This window comes from Nothobranchius furzeri, chromosome 2 (genome assembly GCF_043380555.1).
Source record: "Nothobranchius furzeri strain GRZ-AD chromosome 2, NfurGRZ-RIMD1, whole genome shotgun sequence".
In the NCBI taxonomy this organism is placed as follows: domain Eukaryota; kingdom Metazoa; phylum Chordata; class Actinopteri; order Cyprinodontiformes; family Nothobranchiidae; genus Nothobranchius; species Nothobranchius furzeri.
The window spans coordinates 70,396,811-70,413,482 of record NC_091742.1 but is presented as its reverse complement, the minus strand read 5'-3'; the positions used below and the strand labels follow the sequence as shown (position 1 = coordinate 70,413,482).

The following is a 16,672-nucleotide window of genomic DNA, read 5'->3' as shown; positions in this document are numbered from 1 at the left end:
CAGGGGCACTAAGTGCCCCAGACAACATAGCTCCTAGGATCATTAGGGCACTCAAACTCCTCCACTACGATAAGGTAACTTGTTTTCTGTAGATTTTAATAAAGACTTCTCAATATAGCGTTTTGTTGGTAGGGTCCCAACCCAGACTTTGCAAACCACTGGCCTAACACAGTGGGTACTCCCAGACTTTGGTTCATTGTCCCTTGAAATAAAGAGCAACACGTGCTATAACTACTACATTAATGGTTTATAAAACAGAAAACTGTTGTGCAAATATATAATTGTTGAAGCAAAGTTAACTTGTATTGAACTGGTCACACTTTGATACCTAGCTTTCATTTGGTGATAAATGTCTTATATTTTTTAAATGAAGCACATTCTGATAGGACATTTGGAAAAATATTAGAAGTAAAAGCATACCAATCACTATTTTATTGCAAGCTACAATACAGCAGTGAATGAACCAAACTGAACATCTCTGAACATTTTGCTCACAGCTTGCTGATGGTACAAATCAGCAGATATCCATCTTGCCATCCTTTTTGTTCTTTCCTTCTAGAAAGCTCATCTCATTTTAGATTAAAAAAAACATCCTAATGAAGCTGTGCTTGTTAAAGATTTTCTTTACAAAACCGAAAATGGTCCTGAATGACAAATTTAGCAAAGTCAACAAGTAAGATTTATTCATTTGTCAATTTCCTATTTGTATCTTATTAACACTGAGCCCTCTGGGAAATTTTTCAGATTGGATGATGGTTTGCTGTAGTTTTCTGTGTGGGAGGCAGAGTAATCCATTGCAAGCTACACTTCCAGTAATTAGAAATAGCCAAGTGAATGTTCCTTCATTCCTTGTGCAAAATCATAATTGACTGTGTTGCAAATGTCTACGCTCAGTTCAGTAAACACTGGTTGGTTCCCTTCACTTTTGCATCTGCTAGCTTTGATGTTGGATTATTTAGTGGCCATAGAATTCAGTATTTTTGTGAATTACGCAAATAATCCTGCTGCTAAATCACCATTCTCTTCATACACAGTTTGTGACCACATGCTCAAGTGCACACAACTGTTAATTTAACTAAAGACCCAGCCCTCAAATGTCTGCACCCTGTTTTTAGCTCGTTTTATTCCAAGAAATGCGTAGAAGTGAATGTTTGTTTGTGTCTTTTTAACACTATTTAACCTTCATGCTCTTATTACGTATTACTTATAACGTCTCCAACCTACACACACATTTTTATTTCTGTTCATTATCAAATTTATTGACATGGGAAAAACGATCTCGATAGGCAGAAAAAAAAGATGGATTGTTGGGCTTTGAAAAAATGTAGAGTTTTACTGGAGAGCAATATTATAAACTTCAGAGTTCTTACAGGTACATGGAGGACAGCGGCCATTCTGCTCAACTCATTGAAATACTTGCTGTTGAGTTAGAGATAAAACATATTCCTCTTTTTTCTTTGACAGGAAAACATTCTGGAGAGGATCCACTTACATATTGTGTCTGAGGAGACCGATGCCTGTACGTCACAGTCCTGCATCACTCATCAGAAGTTTGCTATGGCACTTTATGAGCAGGTCAGTCAAAGGTTTAAAACATCCCTGAAGGATCTAGTTATTTAGAACATCGTGCAACGATTCATCTGTTTCAGCAGGAGGTTTTGAGATGAATTGTGTCCTTTTCTGCTTGGTGTCTGGGTTTGCACTGCCTCTGGACTGCTTGAACACACTCTTAGTCAGAGTTAGGATTTAGTGTCCTACACACCCACACACAGATGGGTACATGAATCAGTGCCTGAGATAATAGATGTCCAATCCATCATGTTTTGTTGGGGGTCACCCCCTGTGGATTACAGAGGGTGTTTCTTGTCAGATTCCACATTGCTGCTGCAGCAGTACCTCATACAGTTCTCTATTCTCTTATTTATCATTTAAAAATATCCCTAAAGGATCCAGATTTTGTTTTAGTGTTTTGAAGTAGTCCCCATTAACCCTTTGATGCTTGAATTATGAAATCTTCAACCATGATTTTTTTTAACAATTTTTCTCATTCATCTTTAGGTGTGAATGAAACAAATTTCAACAAATATTTTTTGTTAAATTTTATAATTTACAAATAATTTATTACATGTCTACCTTGGTGGACAGCGTGCATTCTGAGCATGAAATATGTTGGTTTGGCTTACTGAAGTCAAAATGGAGGGGCTCAAATGCAATAAAGTCTTCAACAGCTGTGCTTAATAGCAAAAACAAGTAAATAACTATTTTGAGTACCTGTCCACTGTAGTGACTATTATGCATCAAAGGGTTAATATTGCACCGTCTTATCTGTGCGACCTCATCACACCACACGAGCTGTTCCGAGCTCTTAGGTCAGCTGACCGCTTGATGCTATGTATTCCCAAAATGAACTACAACACACGGGCCTTTGTGCATGCTGCCCTTTGGGATGCATCTCTGTTAAGCCTGATTCATGCTTCTCCGTCTGCGTCAGTGCGGAGACACGCAACGACCTTGCGGGCCTGCCGGAGAGCTCCGCAAGGTCGGACGGAGTCGAGCTATCTTTTCTAAACATCCGTCAGTTGAGACGGACAACGCAAGCTTGTGATTGGTCAGGACGCCGCTGTTGTCCACAGCGCTGCCATTGCAAAGAGAGCCGAGGAAAACTAGCGTCAGACACGGAGAAGCTTGAAGAATACCTCGCGAAAAAACTCTAAAAACATGAACGTTTAATTCCCCCGTGACTGGAGGAGTGAAAAGATGCACAGCAAGCGTTTTATTTGTGGACGGAAATGACAGGAAACGTGGGTTTAGAGGTGGCGAGCGCATGAAGAGGTGGAGGAGGATGAGAGACAAATACGTCCGTGTTAAAAAGTCTCTTATATACAAAAAACACAATATAAACACACTATCTTGGACCGATACATGACAGGATACCACAGAACAGCGCTACGCCCTCTGTTGTCCTGCCGGGCAATTGCTTTGCAACACTCCCCAGGAGACGGAGAAGTACGAGAGCAAAACGCTTCCGTCAATCCGTGCGTGTCTGTCCCTTGCGGAGCTGACGGAGAAGCATGAACGAGGCTTTAGGCTAAACATCATCCACGGCAGTCTCCAAGGCACGACTGAAGACTCACTTTTATGACTTGGCTTTTGGACCATGACTTCCTTTTTATGTGTATTTTTAAACTTTTCATTTTTTTAAATGTTTTTAATTGTTATTTTAGTAGCCTATGTTGACAGTTTTTATCTGTTTTGTTGGGTTTTTATATAAGTGTTGTTGTCTGTGTAGCGCTTTGGTCAGCTCACATGCTGTTTGTAAATGCACCTTATAAATACATCTGTATGTTCTGGTATAATTTTTTTGGTCTGAACTTTCAGAAGATTTTCCTGAGCCCTTGTGACCCCTGACAAAGTTCCATGGGCTCATAGAACTCTTATTTAAAATAAAACAACATTTTTTTCTATCTATAGATTAACTAAATACCATTTTTGAGATTCGAATTGTTTTAGAATGAAAATAATTCACTTTAGCTCTTCTTACACTAGGCGTTAGCCCCTAGGTCTCAATAGGACTAATCTTTGTTTCACTGAGCTGAGGTAGTTCTGAGAGCCACCTGCAAAGGCGAAGATGATACCTGTTATAACCTTTCCACAGAAACACACATAAAATGGTCTGAGCTATATACTTAAGAAATGAAAACATTTAAAAAATAAACATTATCTCTAAACATTATCAGGATTAGCAACTCCAAATGATTACAAAAAGGTCTGGGTCATTCAGACCAGTGAAAACAGAAATTCCAGCCACACGTAAACCTCCCTGCCTGGTGGCACCGACCACGTTCCTGTCCTGAAACGGGACAATCTGTGAATCAAACAGATAAAGCCTTTATGGGGCAAAGTTCTCAGATTTTGTTCCGCTTCAAGTTCGGAACACCCAGTTTAGGAAATATTATCAAGGGCTGACGAAGCTCGCTGCAGGTCGAAGATTAAGATAAATCACTATTTTATTCACTCTCCTTTACAGTCTGTGTGCCGTAGCTGTGGGGCTTCCTCTGACCCGCTGCCATTTACAGAACTGGTACATTACATCTCCATCACTGCCCTTTGGTGAGGAGCTAACCGTTGTTACTCTCATCCTACGTACATATCTCTTTCAGTGTTCCTTTTTTGTTATCACAAGGTCAGAGCTCAGACTTTGTGGCCAACTGGTGCTAATCAGTAATCACCCCTCCATCTTTTCAGTGAACAGACAAATCAGCGGCGGGAAGACTCCTTTGGAGAAGTGTTACAAGTGGCAAGTACAATCGGAGACCTTCGAAACTGTCCAGTAAGCAGGTTTCTTTGGTGTTTCTTTTGTTCTTTACTTATTTGCAAAATACCCAGCTTGTTCAGCGCTCAGCTGAAGTTCGATTAATGCGATCACTCATGCTCTCGTTTCATGTTTATGCCTTTTATCTTTCAGAGCAACTGCGGTCAGAAGATTAGGATCAGACAAGTCCTCATGAACTGCCCAGAAATCGTTACCATCGGCTTTGTTTGGGACTCGGATCAGTCGGATCACACTGAGGATGTGATCCGCTCTCTGGGGCCTCATCTCAGCCTCTCCGCGGTAAGCCCACGCCGACCTGATCGCTTACATTTAATTTGGCCTCCAGCTAAATTAAAAAAGAAAAAAGGCTCAGAGCATAAGGCTTGATTAAAATCGTCAGTGTATTCATTTAGTGGACTTTATACAACTGCTTCTTAAAGCTACTGTCCCCTCCTCTGGGTTATTTTGGTGCAGTCGGACATATGTGGGAAATAAAAAGGGGATTTATTTCTCTCTGTAAGTCGGTGCTGTTGCATAAGCAGTTAACGCCCAATGCCCCGCCGACCCATGCCAGTGATCAAAAAGCCCCGGCTGGCCTCGGTCGGCTCAGCAGTAAACCCCTCCCTTCGTCTTTGTGTGTGTGTGTGTGTGTGTGTGTGTGTGTGTGTGTGTGTGTGTGTGTGTGTGTGTGTGTGTGTGTGTGTGTGTGTGTGTGTGTGAATCCTCTGAAGTGAACAGAGTTTATTGAGAAAGGGAAAAAAATGTTGGCTGGTTTATTTAGCATCTCCTAAAACAATTAATCATCCCGCACAATTCTCCTGAAACAGAAGCTGTAATGTGGCGCGTTTCATTAAATATGTATCCACCAGCAGCCTGTTCACATCAGTTTGCTGTGTTGGTGAATTTTACAAGCAACAAAGAAAAGTCAATCAGTGTAGTTCAGATCAGGACGCGAGCCACGTGTTATGTAACGATCCTAACTGTGTACTTGACAGCTCCCTCTAGAGCGTTTCCAAAGCATGCCATCAGAACCCACACTTGCATCAGTCTGACACAAAGAAAAGCCTTTATTCATTTGGGAGCATTGCATAGGACTTTATTGGGCATTAAAGTCGAAGAGAATCCCCCCCCCCCCCCCCCCCTCCCAATCCCACTCCTAAGGAAGCATGTGTGTAGATAGGACAGCTTGTTGTGCTGAGGTGTATATCTACAGGTGCTAGACAGAAAATTAGAATATCATAACAAAGTTGATTTATTTCATTAATTCCATTCAAAAAAGTCAAATTTGTATATTAGATTTATGTTGATGTTTATAACTGAAAACTAATGAAAATCCTTCTGAGGCTCTCTCTTGTAAAGAAAACACTTCCTTTTGTGTCTTGCCCTTTTTTACATTGGTCTTAATTGATATTCTGAGATACTGAATTCACGATTTTCATTAGCTGTCAGTTATGATCATCAGATTTGAAGAAATAAACATTTGAAATATATCAGTCTGTGTGTAATGAATTAATCTAATATAAAAACCTTACTTTTTGAATGAAATTACTGAAATAAATAATCTTTGTCACGGTATTCCAATTATATGACTAGCACCTGTATTAATGCAGTTTAGTTGCTTTCTCCTTTTTGAAAAATTCAAAATGTATAAATAAATTATAAGGTCTTGTAAATGAGTGGTATTAGCAGGTAGAAGTGCCACAAGAATCATAAATTTGACCTTCAAAAGCAGAAATGGTGTCATTCTTCATGGGACTGAGTTAGAGAGAATAGTGAGTCCATTCCCTTGTGATGTTTGGATCATGTTCACCAGAGAGAAAATGTATTTGTTTCTTTTCTGGTGATCATCTGAAAAGTTTATATGTGGAATCTGTTGATTTTCTCAGCCTCGTTGTTGCTAAGCTACAGTGTGAACTATTTAGTTTAATCAGATTTTATCCAAAATGCTCACAGACTCTACCTCTCACCTATTGGGTTTTGTGCTATACATCCATTGGCCAGTTTTAATGAATTAAAAATGCCATCCTGTTGAGATCCAACTTTCCTTTTTACCTGTTTGTGGATGCAGCTGTTCTATAGGGTGACGGACGAGCGCGCCAAGAAGACTGAGCTTCTGCTTGTGGGGATGATCTGCTACACCAGCCAACACTACTGTGCCTTTGCCTTCCACACCAAATCCTCCAAATGGGTCTTCTTTGATGATGCAACAGTGAAAGAGGTGAGAATATGGCACTAGGGCTGGGGGTAAACAATTATTTTTAAAACGATTATTCTGACGATTATTTTATCGAATAGTCGACTATTCTAATGACTATTTAGATGATTAATCTAGCGATTATTTTTCTATTGCACAATTAATAAAAACCAAAAAATCTCAAATAAATTCCTCCAAAAAATTGATAAATTGTTACTGTAAGAGAATAAACACTACAGACCTTCTATTTTGTATAACACAGCTTTTATTGTGTTGTGGTTGGTTATGTTCTGGTGACATATAGAACTTGGGAGTGCAGGCTGCTGCCTGAGAGGTGGTTGGAGACGGAGTGTCTCCATGCTGCTTTGTTTTGGTCACTTATGTGCGTGAGGCGAGTGGTGTTACGATCCTTCCTGGGGAGTTTGGCTCATGTGCAAAAGGAAGGGACAATAACACGGGATTTAAAAGTTAAAATGATGATCAGGTTTATTTACAAAAAAAAAAAAAAAAACCTAAATCTTTCCATTCACAGGTTGGGAATAATAAAACTAATTCTGCCTGTGGGAAATTAAAACAAAAGTACAAATAACTAGGGATGTCCCACTGGGCAAAGATCACTGGGTTCTGGACCAAAATAAGGATCTCCAAAGGTCCAAACTCTAAACTGGGTGGTTAAACCAAACTCAAGGTGATATTTTAAACTAAACCGAAAACCCACAACACTCTAAATGTAATAAAAGGGAGATCTGCACCACAAAGAAGATGAACTCTAAACCAAAACGTAACCGCTTATCCAAACGCAAGACGCTGTTAGCGAAAATGCTAACAGTAGCTTTACCAACGTTAAGTTCAAGTTACCTAAATGAACCAAAAACACTCAGCAAACAGACCAGCACGTAGGAGAGACTGCTACCACCAAAACAGCTCTCCCAATATCTGAAAGAAGCTCCTTAATGAAGGGAGAAACGCTACATCTACATCTGCGATAGAGATGAAGCAGTGCATTTGACCCCGGAAGTTGTTGTCCGTTGCCGGGAGACGAAGGTGGGCAAAACAGGAAAGGAATCTCTTAGCGGGCGGACATTGTTCCGGGTCTTCGGTATTTGGTGGAGATGTTAGTGAAGGCGGAGAAGAGGGCGAACTAGAGGAAAAACAGGCAGATTCCTCCTCCATTTACAAACTCCTGGGGATGCAACAAGTGGGCGTGGTGCGTCGACTTCCGGATCTGACATTGACGAATTTTTAGAATCGAGCCGTCAACGTCAGCTCTATATGGAACTATTCAGGGTTTTATGGGGCCATCTTCCAATCTGGCGTGTGGATGGCACTATGATGGTTTTAAACCCTTCAAAGAAAAAGGTGACATTTTGTTTAAGTGTACCATTTAAGGGACAATTAGCAACTTTTTCATATTTTGAAATCATTTTCTTGAGCCAGTAAGTGGTAAAATGATCCTTTACAGCAGTGGTCCGCAAATGGCGGCCCGCGGGCCACGTCTGGCCTGCGAGCTCTCTCTTTGTGGCCCCCAAACCCCGCGCACACCCCCCACCCCGACGGCCGACCGGGAGGTGTAGGATAGAGCTGAGGAAAATAATCAAATAATCAATGCATGAGATGCGGGAATAAATGATTCTGCATCATAGAAGACCATAATCAATTATAGTGGAATGTAGTTTTGTTATTTTAACAGCAGCACCAGCTTAGCATCCACATCTGTCAGAGTGGAAACCCATATTTCCTCACGCTACAGGGTGTTCTCACATTTACCGGGTAGGAAACTTTGGTCTGCCTTTATGTGGTACTGCAGGGCTGAGCGCTGGAGTTATAACCTGAGACCAAACCCGAATCGAATCAGCCCGATCGGTTCTGTTGGATTTGGGCCGTGAATTATGTTAATTGAGTGGGTTGCTGTGCGGCGCGCTCCGCTCGCTCGATCAGCGACTGAGATAGAGAGAGAGAGAGAGGGAGATTGTCTGCTCACACAAGAGAGAGGATCAGAGGACGCTCCTCCAAACACGCGTTATTATTTTCATAATGTCATTATTGTTTCTCCTGGAAGCGCTCAGTCAGACCAAGTGCTGTGATGTCGGGAGGTCCTGTCTTGGGGAGAGAGCGGGGTCAGTGACGGCAGCTGCAACGTGATCATCTGTCTCTTATATTTAGGGACATGGAGAAGTTAAAAGGAGAGAAATAGAAGATGGAAATTCTTGTTCATCTTTATTCTTTTGTTTCATGAAGATAAACTGATGTTAAATTCAGCTTAAAGAGAAACTGGGAGGAAGCTTTGGTTCATTTTAAGTTACAGGAGATCTTGTCTCCTATCGTCTCCTCCAGAGACAGCATGGACATGAGGGTCACATGGTGAGGGTCCCACAGGACAGGTTAGTGCAGTCACACAGCCGAGCTGGAGGGGGACAGGTGTTGTCCTGCTTTATATTGCAAGCTTGTGTGTTATGTGCATTACAGCCAGCAATCCAAACAGCAGCAGCAGCCCCCCCGTTGCTTATTAAGGCTCAATTTTTTTTAAATAGTTTTGTTCCTTAAAATGTGTTTTTATTTAGCATTTCCTTTTAATTTTTAATCTTTTGAATCTTTTCAGCATTTCTATTTAATGTTTTCTTGTTTATTCTTTCTTTTTTACTCTCATTTTTGCACCTGTAATGAATGTCATTGCTGCTGTGACGCTAAGCTTTCCCCACCGAGGGACAATAAAGTTTTTTTTTTATTCTATTCTATTCTATTCTATTCTATTCTTCTATCTCTAATCTTTCCAGTTCCTGTTTTAAAGAAGGTGAAATCATTTTTCACAGGCCAACAACATAAATAAAAAATAGTAATTCTCTTAAATGAAAATGCAATATCTCGCCTATTACCTTTCATACATTGTAGCAGAAAAAGCGCATAAAAACCACAATAATTCAAGCTCGGTTTGCTCCACTCTGATTTCCTGTGATGCTCACCTGTTCAAACCAGATGCATGCACCTCTGTGGTTAGGCTCTGAGCTGAGGAAGGAGTTCATCAATGAGAATCCCGTGTTGTTGGTTCATCTTCATCACAGACAACAGTCGCTCACACAGGTTTGTGCTGCTGAACATTGGAGAGCATTTCAGCAGCTGGACCACACAGTTGTGTCGGTGTGTCGGGGAGTCATACTGACTTGAGCATGTCGCTAAACTGGAGTTAAATCATCTCTCTCTGGAAGCTGGTTGGTGCGCTTTCTATGTCAGCCGAGAACAGATTACTGAGTGGTTAAAATCCTTTTCTGGGCTTCAAAGTCGGCAAATTGCTGAGTAAGAGGAGTGTTCTCAGTTTGTCTGAGACAGAGGAGCTATCGCTGCAGACGCTGATGCTAGTAGCATGGACGCTAATGACTGTGAAGACATACTGGTTTTTCTCCTTGAAGCATTCGCGTGTTCTTTCTTTGTTGAAACACCCTTCCTTCTGCACCAGTCTTTCTCTTCCTGGACATTTTGGGATAATTTAATGAAATTCCCCATCCCCGTGGGGAGCAGTGAGCTACAGACACGGCTGCACTTGGGAACTTTTTGGTGGTTTCCGTTATATTTTGTCATATATCAACCCATCTTTGAGCAAACAGCATTTCCCCCATTCAATCAGCGAAATAAAGTACATAAATATTATTTTACTTACTGATAAAAAAAGAAGCAGAAACTGCTTGAATGGTCTGTTAGTGCAGTCAATAACCACAGCTTGCCCTCTTTGCCCAAATAAATCCATGATTAACATCAAAACACACAGGACACAACTAAAGTTCAGAGAGCTGGAATGACCGGAAATCTAATAACGTGAGGCTGAGGCCTTTCCCCTGAGCTAGCTCTGAAGTCATGTGGCTCTGATGCTCATTAATTATTCAGCATTATAAGCATTAAATTCCACCTAAACAGAAAAGTTACAAAAACATTCGCCCCACTCAGAGTTGTCATGGATGTGAATTAGATCTATTAAACCTAAAATAGGTTGTTTTTTTTGTACCAGGCTGTAAACACATTTATTTCTGCTGTGAAATTGGCTTTTTTAACCCTTTGATGCATGAATTATGAAATCTTCAACCATGATTTTTTAAACAATTTTTTTCATTCATCTTTAGGTGTGAATGAAACAAATTTCAACAAATATTTTTTGTTACATTTTGTTAATTTACAAATAATTTATTACATGTCCACCTCAGTGGACAGCGTGCATTCTGAACATGAAATATGTTGGCTTGACTTGCTGAAGCTCAAATGGAGAGGCTCACATCAGCTTCATCAGCTGTGCTTAATAACAAAAATAAATAAATAACAATTTTGAGTACCTGTCCACTGTAGTGACCATTATGCATCAAAGGGTTAACATACTGTAGGAGTCAATGAGGATTTGCTCACTTTTGGTGCCAGACCCTAGGGGATGAGGGTGGATCTGCAATTTTTGCCACTTCTGTGTTGGCTTCACAAAGTTAAGACCAAAAAGTCCCCTTGAGTTAGACCAACCTGCAGAGCAAAACATTTATCTACTTCTAAGGTTTGTCTAGATTTGTAGACTACTATTAATATACTTTCCAGCTGAAACATAAGTGGGTATTCTTGGTTTCCAACACCGCTTGTTGTTACCTAACTATACTAGCCGATACATCAATCATGCCCTTTTGTTTTACTTCAATACACTTTTATGACATGTATGTGGGGAAAGGGCCTCACAAATTTCTCCTGAGGTGGCTGGCTGGCTCTGCGTCAATCCATCACCCGCTTGTGCTGCGTGTGCAAACCCTCTGAGCGAGCTGGAGCAGCTGCAGCACTTGGCTCGTGCCAAGTCCCGAACCTGGATCAAAACTGAAGAGCATTTCTGCGGGTCTCCAAACACAGACCACTGTATGACGGCAGCATTCTGGCTCTGCCTAAAAAATTATTTTGCTAACATATTATTTACTTAAAAGAAGGAAATGTAAAAAATAAGTGTTAATAATATAAAAAAAACATGCAAGTGATAAACAGAAAAAACTGTAGAAAAACAACAGATTGTTTTCATTCATATGTATTTTAATTGGGAAGAGTCCACATTAAGCCATTCTTTTTGTCATTACAGTATTTTCCTTTCTCCTTATCTCATTTGTGTTTGTTTATCTTTAGCTCTTTTACCTCCTGTCCTTCCTACCCCCTCATTCCTGCTTTGCCTCTATCATTTGCTTAATTAAGGACCACACAAGCATCTGTTGTCATGCTGCTTTAATGGTGCCTTCTTTGGCCAGAAAAGCACCTTGCACCTTGTAGTTCATGTGAGTTAAACATTGTAATGCTATTTAAATTATTTCTTTTAAGTGACAATTTGGTCACTTGATTAAAGCCCTGTGTTTTTTGTTTTTTAATCGTGTGTCCAATCTGTTTGCCCTCGCTGTGATGTATGATTCATTGAAACACAAGAGGATTCAACAGGAAAATCCCACTTTATAAACCCTTTAAATCGACTGATCCAAAGGAAGTAAATTATAGAGATTTTTCTCTCAGAATGGGCGTGGGTTGTTACTGTTATCACTCAGGATTCGTCCCTCTAATCGCACATCTTTGACCTTTTTTCTCCCTGCCCTCCTCCCTCTGTTTCTATGGCTGTAGATTGGTTCCCGTTGGAAAGATGTGGTCACCAAATGTATTAAAGGTCATTTCCAACCTCTCCTCCTGTTTTACTCCAACCCTGATGGAAGTGCCATCATCACAGAAGATGCCTCAAAGCAGAACAGCAGCCAGATACACCCCAAGACCTCCATCAATGGAGATGTACAAGGTATGATAATTCTGTTTATTCTGATTAATTTACCAACATCCAGAGTTTAACATGTTAAAAATGAGTTTAAAAAAATCAATATTGAGTAAACTGAGGTGTTTAACTAGTGTCCTTTTTTTTTGTCAAATTACAATTTCCTCAAGTTGTGTTCATCTTGTTTTGTTGGACAGATATAATATAATTTTCTTTTTATGCACACAACTAAAAATGTGAAGGGTGGGTTTGTTATCAAAATGTTTCATAAACTACTGAGCAAGATTGTATTGAAACTCTTGAATCATTACGATATAGCACAACACGGTATATGTCACAATGTCTATCATAATACAGGGATGAGGATACAATATATATCACACTACAAAAGAGACAATACGATGCATATCACAATACAGTGAAGAGGATATGAGATAGATCACGATACAAGAAAGACAATGCGATATATATCACAATACGATACCATGAATGTATGTATGTATATGAAAAGTTGGTTAATATTTGTAATTATTAAGACTGAATTTATTTGGTAAACGTTGACTGGACACTTCCGAGATGCATCCAGCATTATAAAGTCCTATAGTCATCATCACACACTGGTGAAATTCATCTCTACATTTGACCCATCCCCCATGGGGAGCGGTGAGCTGCAGCAGTGGCTGTGCTCGGGAACAGTTTGGTGGTTTAACCCCCAATTCAACCCTTTAAAAAGCTGAGTGTCAAGCATGGAGGCATTGGGTCTCATTGTTAAGGTCTTTGGTATGACCCAATCAGTTTTGAACGTTGATCTCCCAGTCCCAGGGCGGACACTGTACCACTAGGCCACTGAGCTAGGTCAGTGAAAACTGCAGCCATCTAGCAGTTGGAGTTTGAATTGCACCACACAAAAGAAACTGTAAATGTTTGCATGTAAATTCTCAATATAAAAGTAATACACTGTTTTAAATATCGAGTCAGTATCTTAACATGAAACATTGTGATTTTTCATTCAGATGGACCAAATGTGAAAAGAGAAATGTGGAGAATGTGGGTTTGTTACAACAGAAATCGTTATTGTGATAGCAAACATATCATATATTTTCAAATTGCAAATTGCTTTCACATGGTGTTCAACAGCATTTTACTTGTTTACACATGTAGAAATCTGACCTTTTGTCCTTCATTGGTTACCTGTTGATTCTGGAATTAGTTTTAAACTTCTTTATTGGTATTTAAGGCTCTGAATGGGTTGGCTCCAGCCTGTTTGGTGGAGTTGTTGCAGTCCTGTGTCCCAGTTGCTACTCCCAGAGCTCGGCTGAGAACAAGAGGGGATAGGGCGTTCTCCGTAGCGGGACAGAAGCTGTGGAATGCATTTCCCTGATCTGTTAGGCTTTCCTCATCAGTAGCAGTTTTTAAAACATGGCTGAAGACCCACTTTTATGGTCTGGCTTTTAACTGTGGGTTAGCTGTTGCTAATCTTTTATATGATTTTATACTAATTTTACTAGTTGGTTTTAATTCTCTTTGTTGATTTTCTCCGTTTTAATTTGTTATGTGTAGCATGTTGGTGGCATGCCTCATGCCTGTAAGGCAGTATAAAGGATGATGATGATGATGATTAATACTATAGATTTAACTGACCTGTGTGCACAGAAAGACCCAAAGCCTCATCTTGGTTACATTGGTTACAGTGCAGTTATGATAATATGTTGACAACAGCTCAACATATCAGCTGCTGGGATTATACTTCCCTGGATTTGCGTGGTTGGGGAGGTTTTTTATCCCCTGCAAAGATCCTCCTCCAGCTCCGATGCTGGCCGTTCCCCAGCTTCAAGCAGCTGCTCAGTGTCCCCATCAGTGCCGACGGGACGGCCAGCGAAACAAGACCATCCTCCTGGAAGCAAAGAGAACTCGCTAGTTTATATTCTTTCCTGCAAGTTAGAAATTGGCTGAACAACGTAAAGAAGGTTGAGAATTTGATTTGATCTATTTGTCTTCAACAGTTTCGGAGTCTAACGTTTCAGTACAGAAGAAGCTGGAGCTAACCAAAGAGAACCTGAAGGCTATGCTGGGGCAGGACCTGCTCAAACCAAAGGGTTTAACCCTCAGCCGGGGCAGCGGTCCAACCAACAGTGGGCGGGGACAAGGTAAGAAATATTAACATGAAGCTAAAATGCTTGGTAGAAGATTTGATTGGAAATTGGCTTTTTAACAGACAAACAGGAAATAAGATTGGTTTCAACCTTCAAAACAGATTAGTCACCCTGCGCCGTTGATGTACTTTCAAGTCCTTAGAAAAACATATTTTATTTATGAATATTTTCCCCCTCAGAGACTCACAGCAAGCAGAGATCTGGGATCAGAACCAGACGAAGTGATAATTAAATGTGTTTGTTGTGAAGTTAAACCCATCCATGGAAACAGACGAGGTCAGGGACCCTGCTGAGGGCAGAGGTCACACAGGGCTCCCTGTTAAAAACTGTTTTAACGCCTAAATTACTCCTCCTTTTGATATCGTACATTCTGTCATTTTATCTGTCATCTGTAAATACGAGTGTCCTTGAACTACTTTCTTGGTTTTATTTTTTTATTTTTTTGCGTGTCGTTGGGAGGGAAAAAAAGGAAATGTCAGCTGTTGCTTTCAGCTCTCTTGAAAAGTCAGAATTTATAATCGGGTCATGTTGAGATCTGCAATGATAAGAAAAGTAGACACAGAAAGACACCAATTTAAAAATCGTGTCCAAAACTCCTTTTTTTTTTTAGTGAAAACTGGCTACATTGATCCAAAGAGTCGCATCAGAGAAATTCCCAGAGAAGTTGCCCACCGAGCAGAACTACGAGGGGTGCATCCACCCAGAAGAGACGTTGATCGGAGCGGTCAGCGAAGGCAGGACATGCGCCACAGAGGTGAGCTATCGCAGCTGAATGTGTGCCTACAGGAGCCTGCAGATACAGAAATTTCAGGCGTAGGGATACACAAATTTTGCCTTACACTTGCTCAGCCCCTTATGTAATGTTCAGTTTAGGAGCTGGATGTGTCAGAAAGGAGATTAAGCTGTGACGTCTGTTAGATCCATCCCTGATCCACCCTCTCTGGCATCTGTGTGACTGTTAAAGAAATAAATTGAACAAAATGTGATCACGCTGTGTCAACGGGAGACAAATTCTTTAAGATTTAGATTAAGGATTGCCCTTAATCAAACTTATCCAGTTTTCCTCACAATTTATACTGTTGGTCAAAAGTTCAGACACACCTTCTCGGTTAATGGTTTTCTATATTTTCATGACTACTGAGCTGTATGGAGTAAACACAAAAGTGGGAAATAACTTCAGTTCCTCAGAGTAGCCACCTTTTGCTTTGTTGACAGGCTCTCGATGAGACTCGTGCGTCCACCTGAAATGGGTTTCACTTCATAGGTGTGCTTGTCAGGGTTTAATGATTGAATTTCTTGCCTTCTTCATGGTGTTGTGACCATGAGTTGAAGTAATGTTGGTACACAGTTTACAGCACCATTTGGCAAATATCCTGGTTTTCCCCTGGATGCATATTCATCTCATTAAGCAATTTTAACTTTGTTGATTTTTTTGTCATGACAAATTAATTTTTGCAGACTAAAACAAAATGAAAACATATACGTTAAAGGGACTTTACGGAGTTTTGAATTTTTATGCCCGCGATTGCCCCCTCAGGCCAAAAGCATAGCGGTGGCTTCAATTGTAGGCTCGTGCACGAGGCGCGCATGCTGTACGTGCACAGTCCTTAACGAAAATAACAGCTGAGACAGTCCCTTGTGTGTGTGTGTGTGTGTGTGTGTGTGTGTGTGTGTGTGTGTGTGTGTGTGTGTTTGTGTGTGTGTGTGTGTGTGTGTGTGTGTGTTTGTGTGTGGCCTGGAGGACAGAGGACAGGAGAACGCGCAGCTAATTAATTAAATAATTTGGTTCTGTACCTTTCTCTTCAGCACAGCCGACAAAGGTTTATGATGGGTCAGTCCTCCTGCATGCTCAGATCATGCCCTTCCCTTGCTTGAAAAATTGTTCCAAAATGAAAGTTGAACCCACATCTTTTTTTTTATCTGTGAATTCAATGCCGTTCGGCGAGTCTCAAATAAAAATTTGGGCGTCTTACTGTAAAAAAAAAAAAAGAACATTAATGTAAAAAAGAAACTCTAAATAAACTATGTTCACATCCAGAATCGAACCCGGGTCTTCTGCACAAGAGTCCGACATCTTACTAGGTGAGCTAAAGCACCAGTGACATCTTTTGTATCTGTAACATTTATATCCTTGATGACAGCTAAAACAACGTTCAAAGAACGGTTCGGAGCGAAAATGGCTATTTTGTTGCTAATTTTCAGGAAATATCTAGAAGAAAGTAGCTAAGGGTCCTCAGAAATGTAGCTAGCTTTGTCACTAGGCG

General features: G+C 40.5%; 1 protein-coding gene across 1 annotated transcript in view; it reads left to right on the top strand.

Moving 5' to 3' along the window:
• LOC107377452 (inactive ubiquitin carboxyl-terminal hydrolase 53) overlaps positions 1 to 16,672 on the top strand; it is a 46,030-nt gene that overhangs the window by 12,226 nt on the left and 17,132 nt on the right. The window contains exons 4-11 of the mRNA XM_015947028.3: positions 1,465 to 1,575; positions 4,028 to 4,110; positions 4,246 to 4,330; positions 4,466 to 4,612; positions 6,381 to 6,530; positions 12,114 to 12,282; positions 14,259 to 14,402; positions 15,019 to 15,162. Of these exons, the coding sequence (XP_015802514.3) occupies positions 1,465 to 1,575; positions 4,028 to 4,110; positions 4,246 to 4,330; positions 4,466 to 4,612; positions 6,381 to 6,530; positions 12,114 to 12,282; positions 14,259 to 14,402; positions 15,019 to 15,162 (1,033 nt within the window). The remainder of the gene's footprint in view (positions 1 to 1,464; positions 1,576 to 4,027; positions 4,111 to 4,245; positions 4,331 to 4,465; positions 4,613 to 6,380; positions 6,531 to 12,113; positions 12,283 to 14,258; positions 14,403 to 15,018; positions 15,163 to 16,672) is intronic.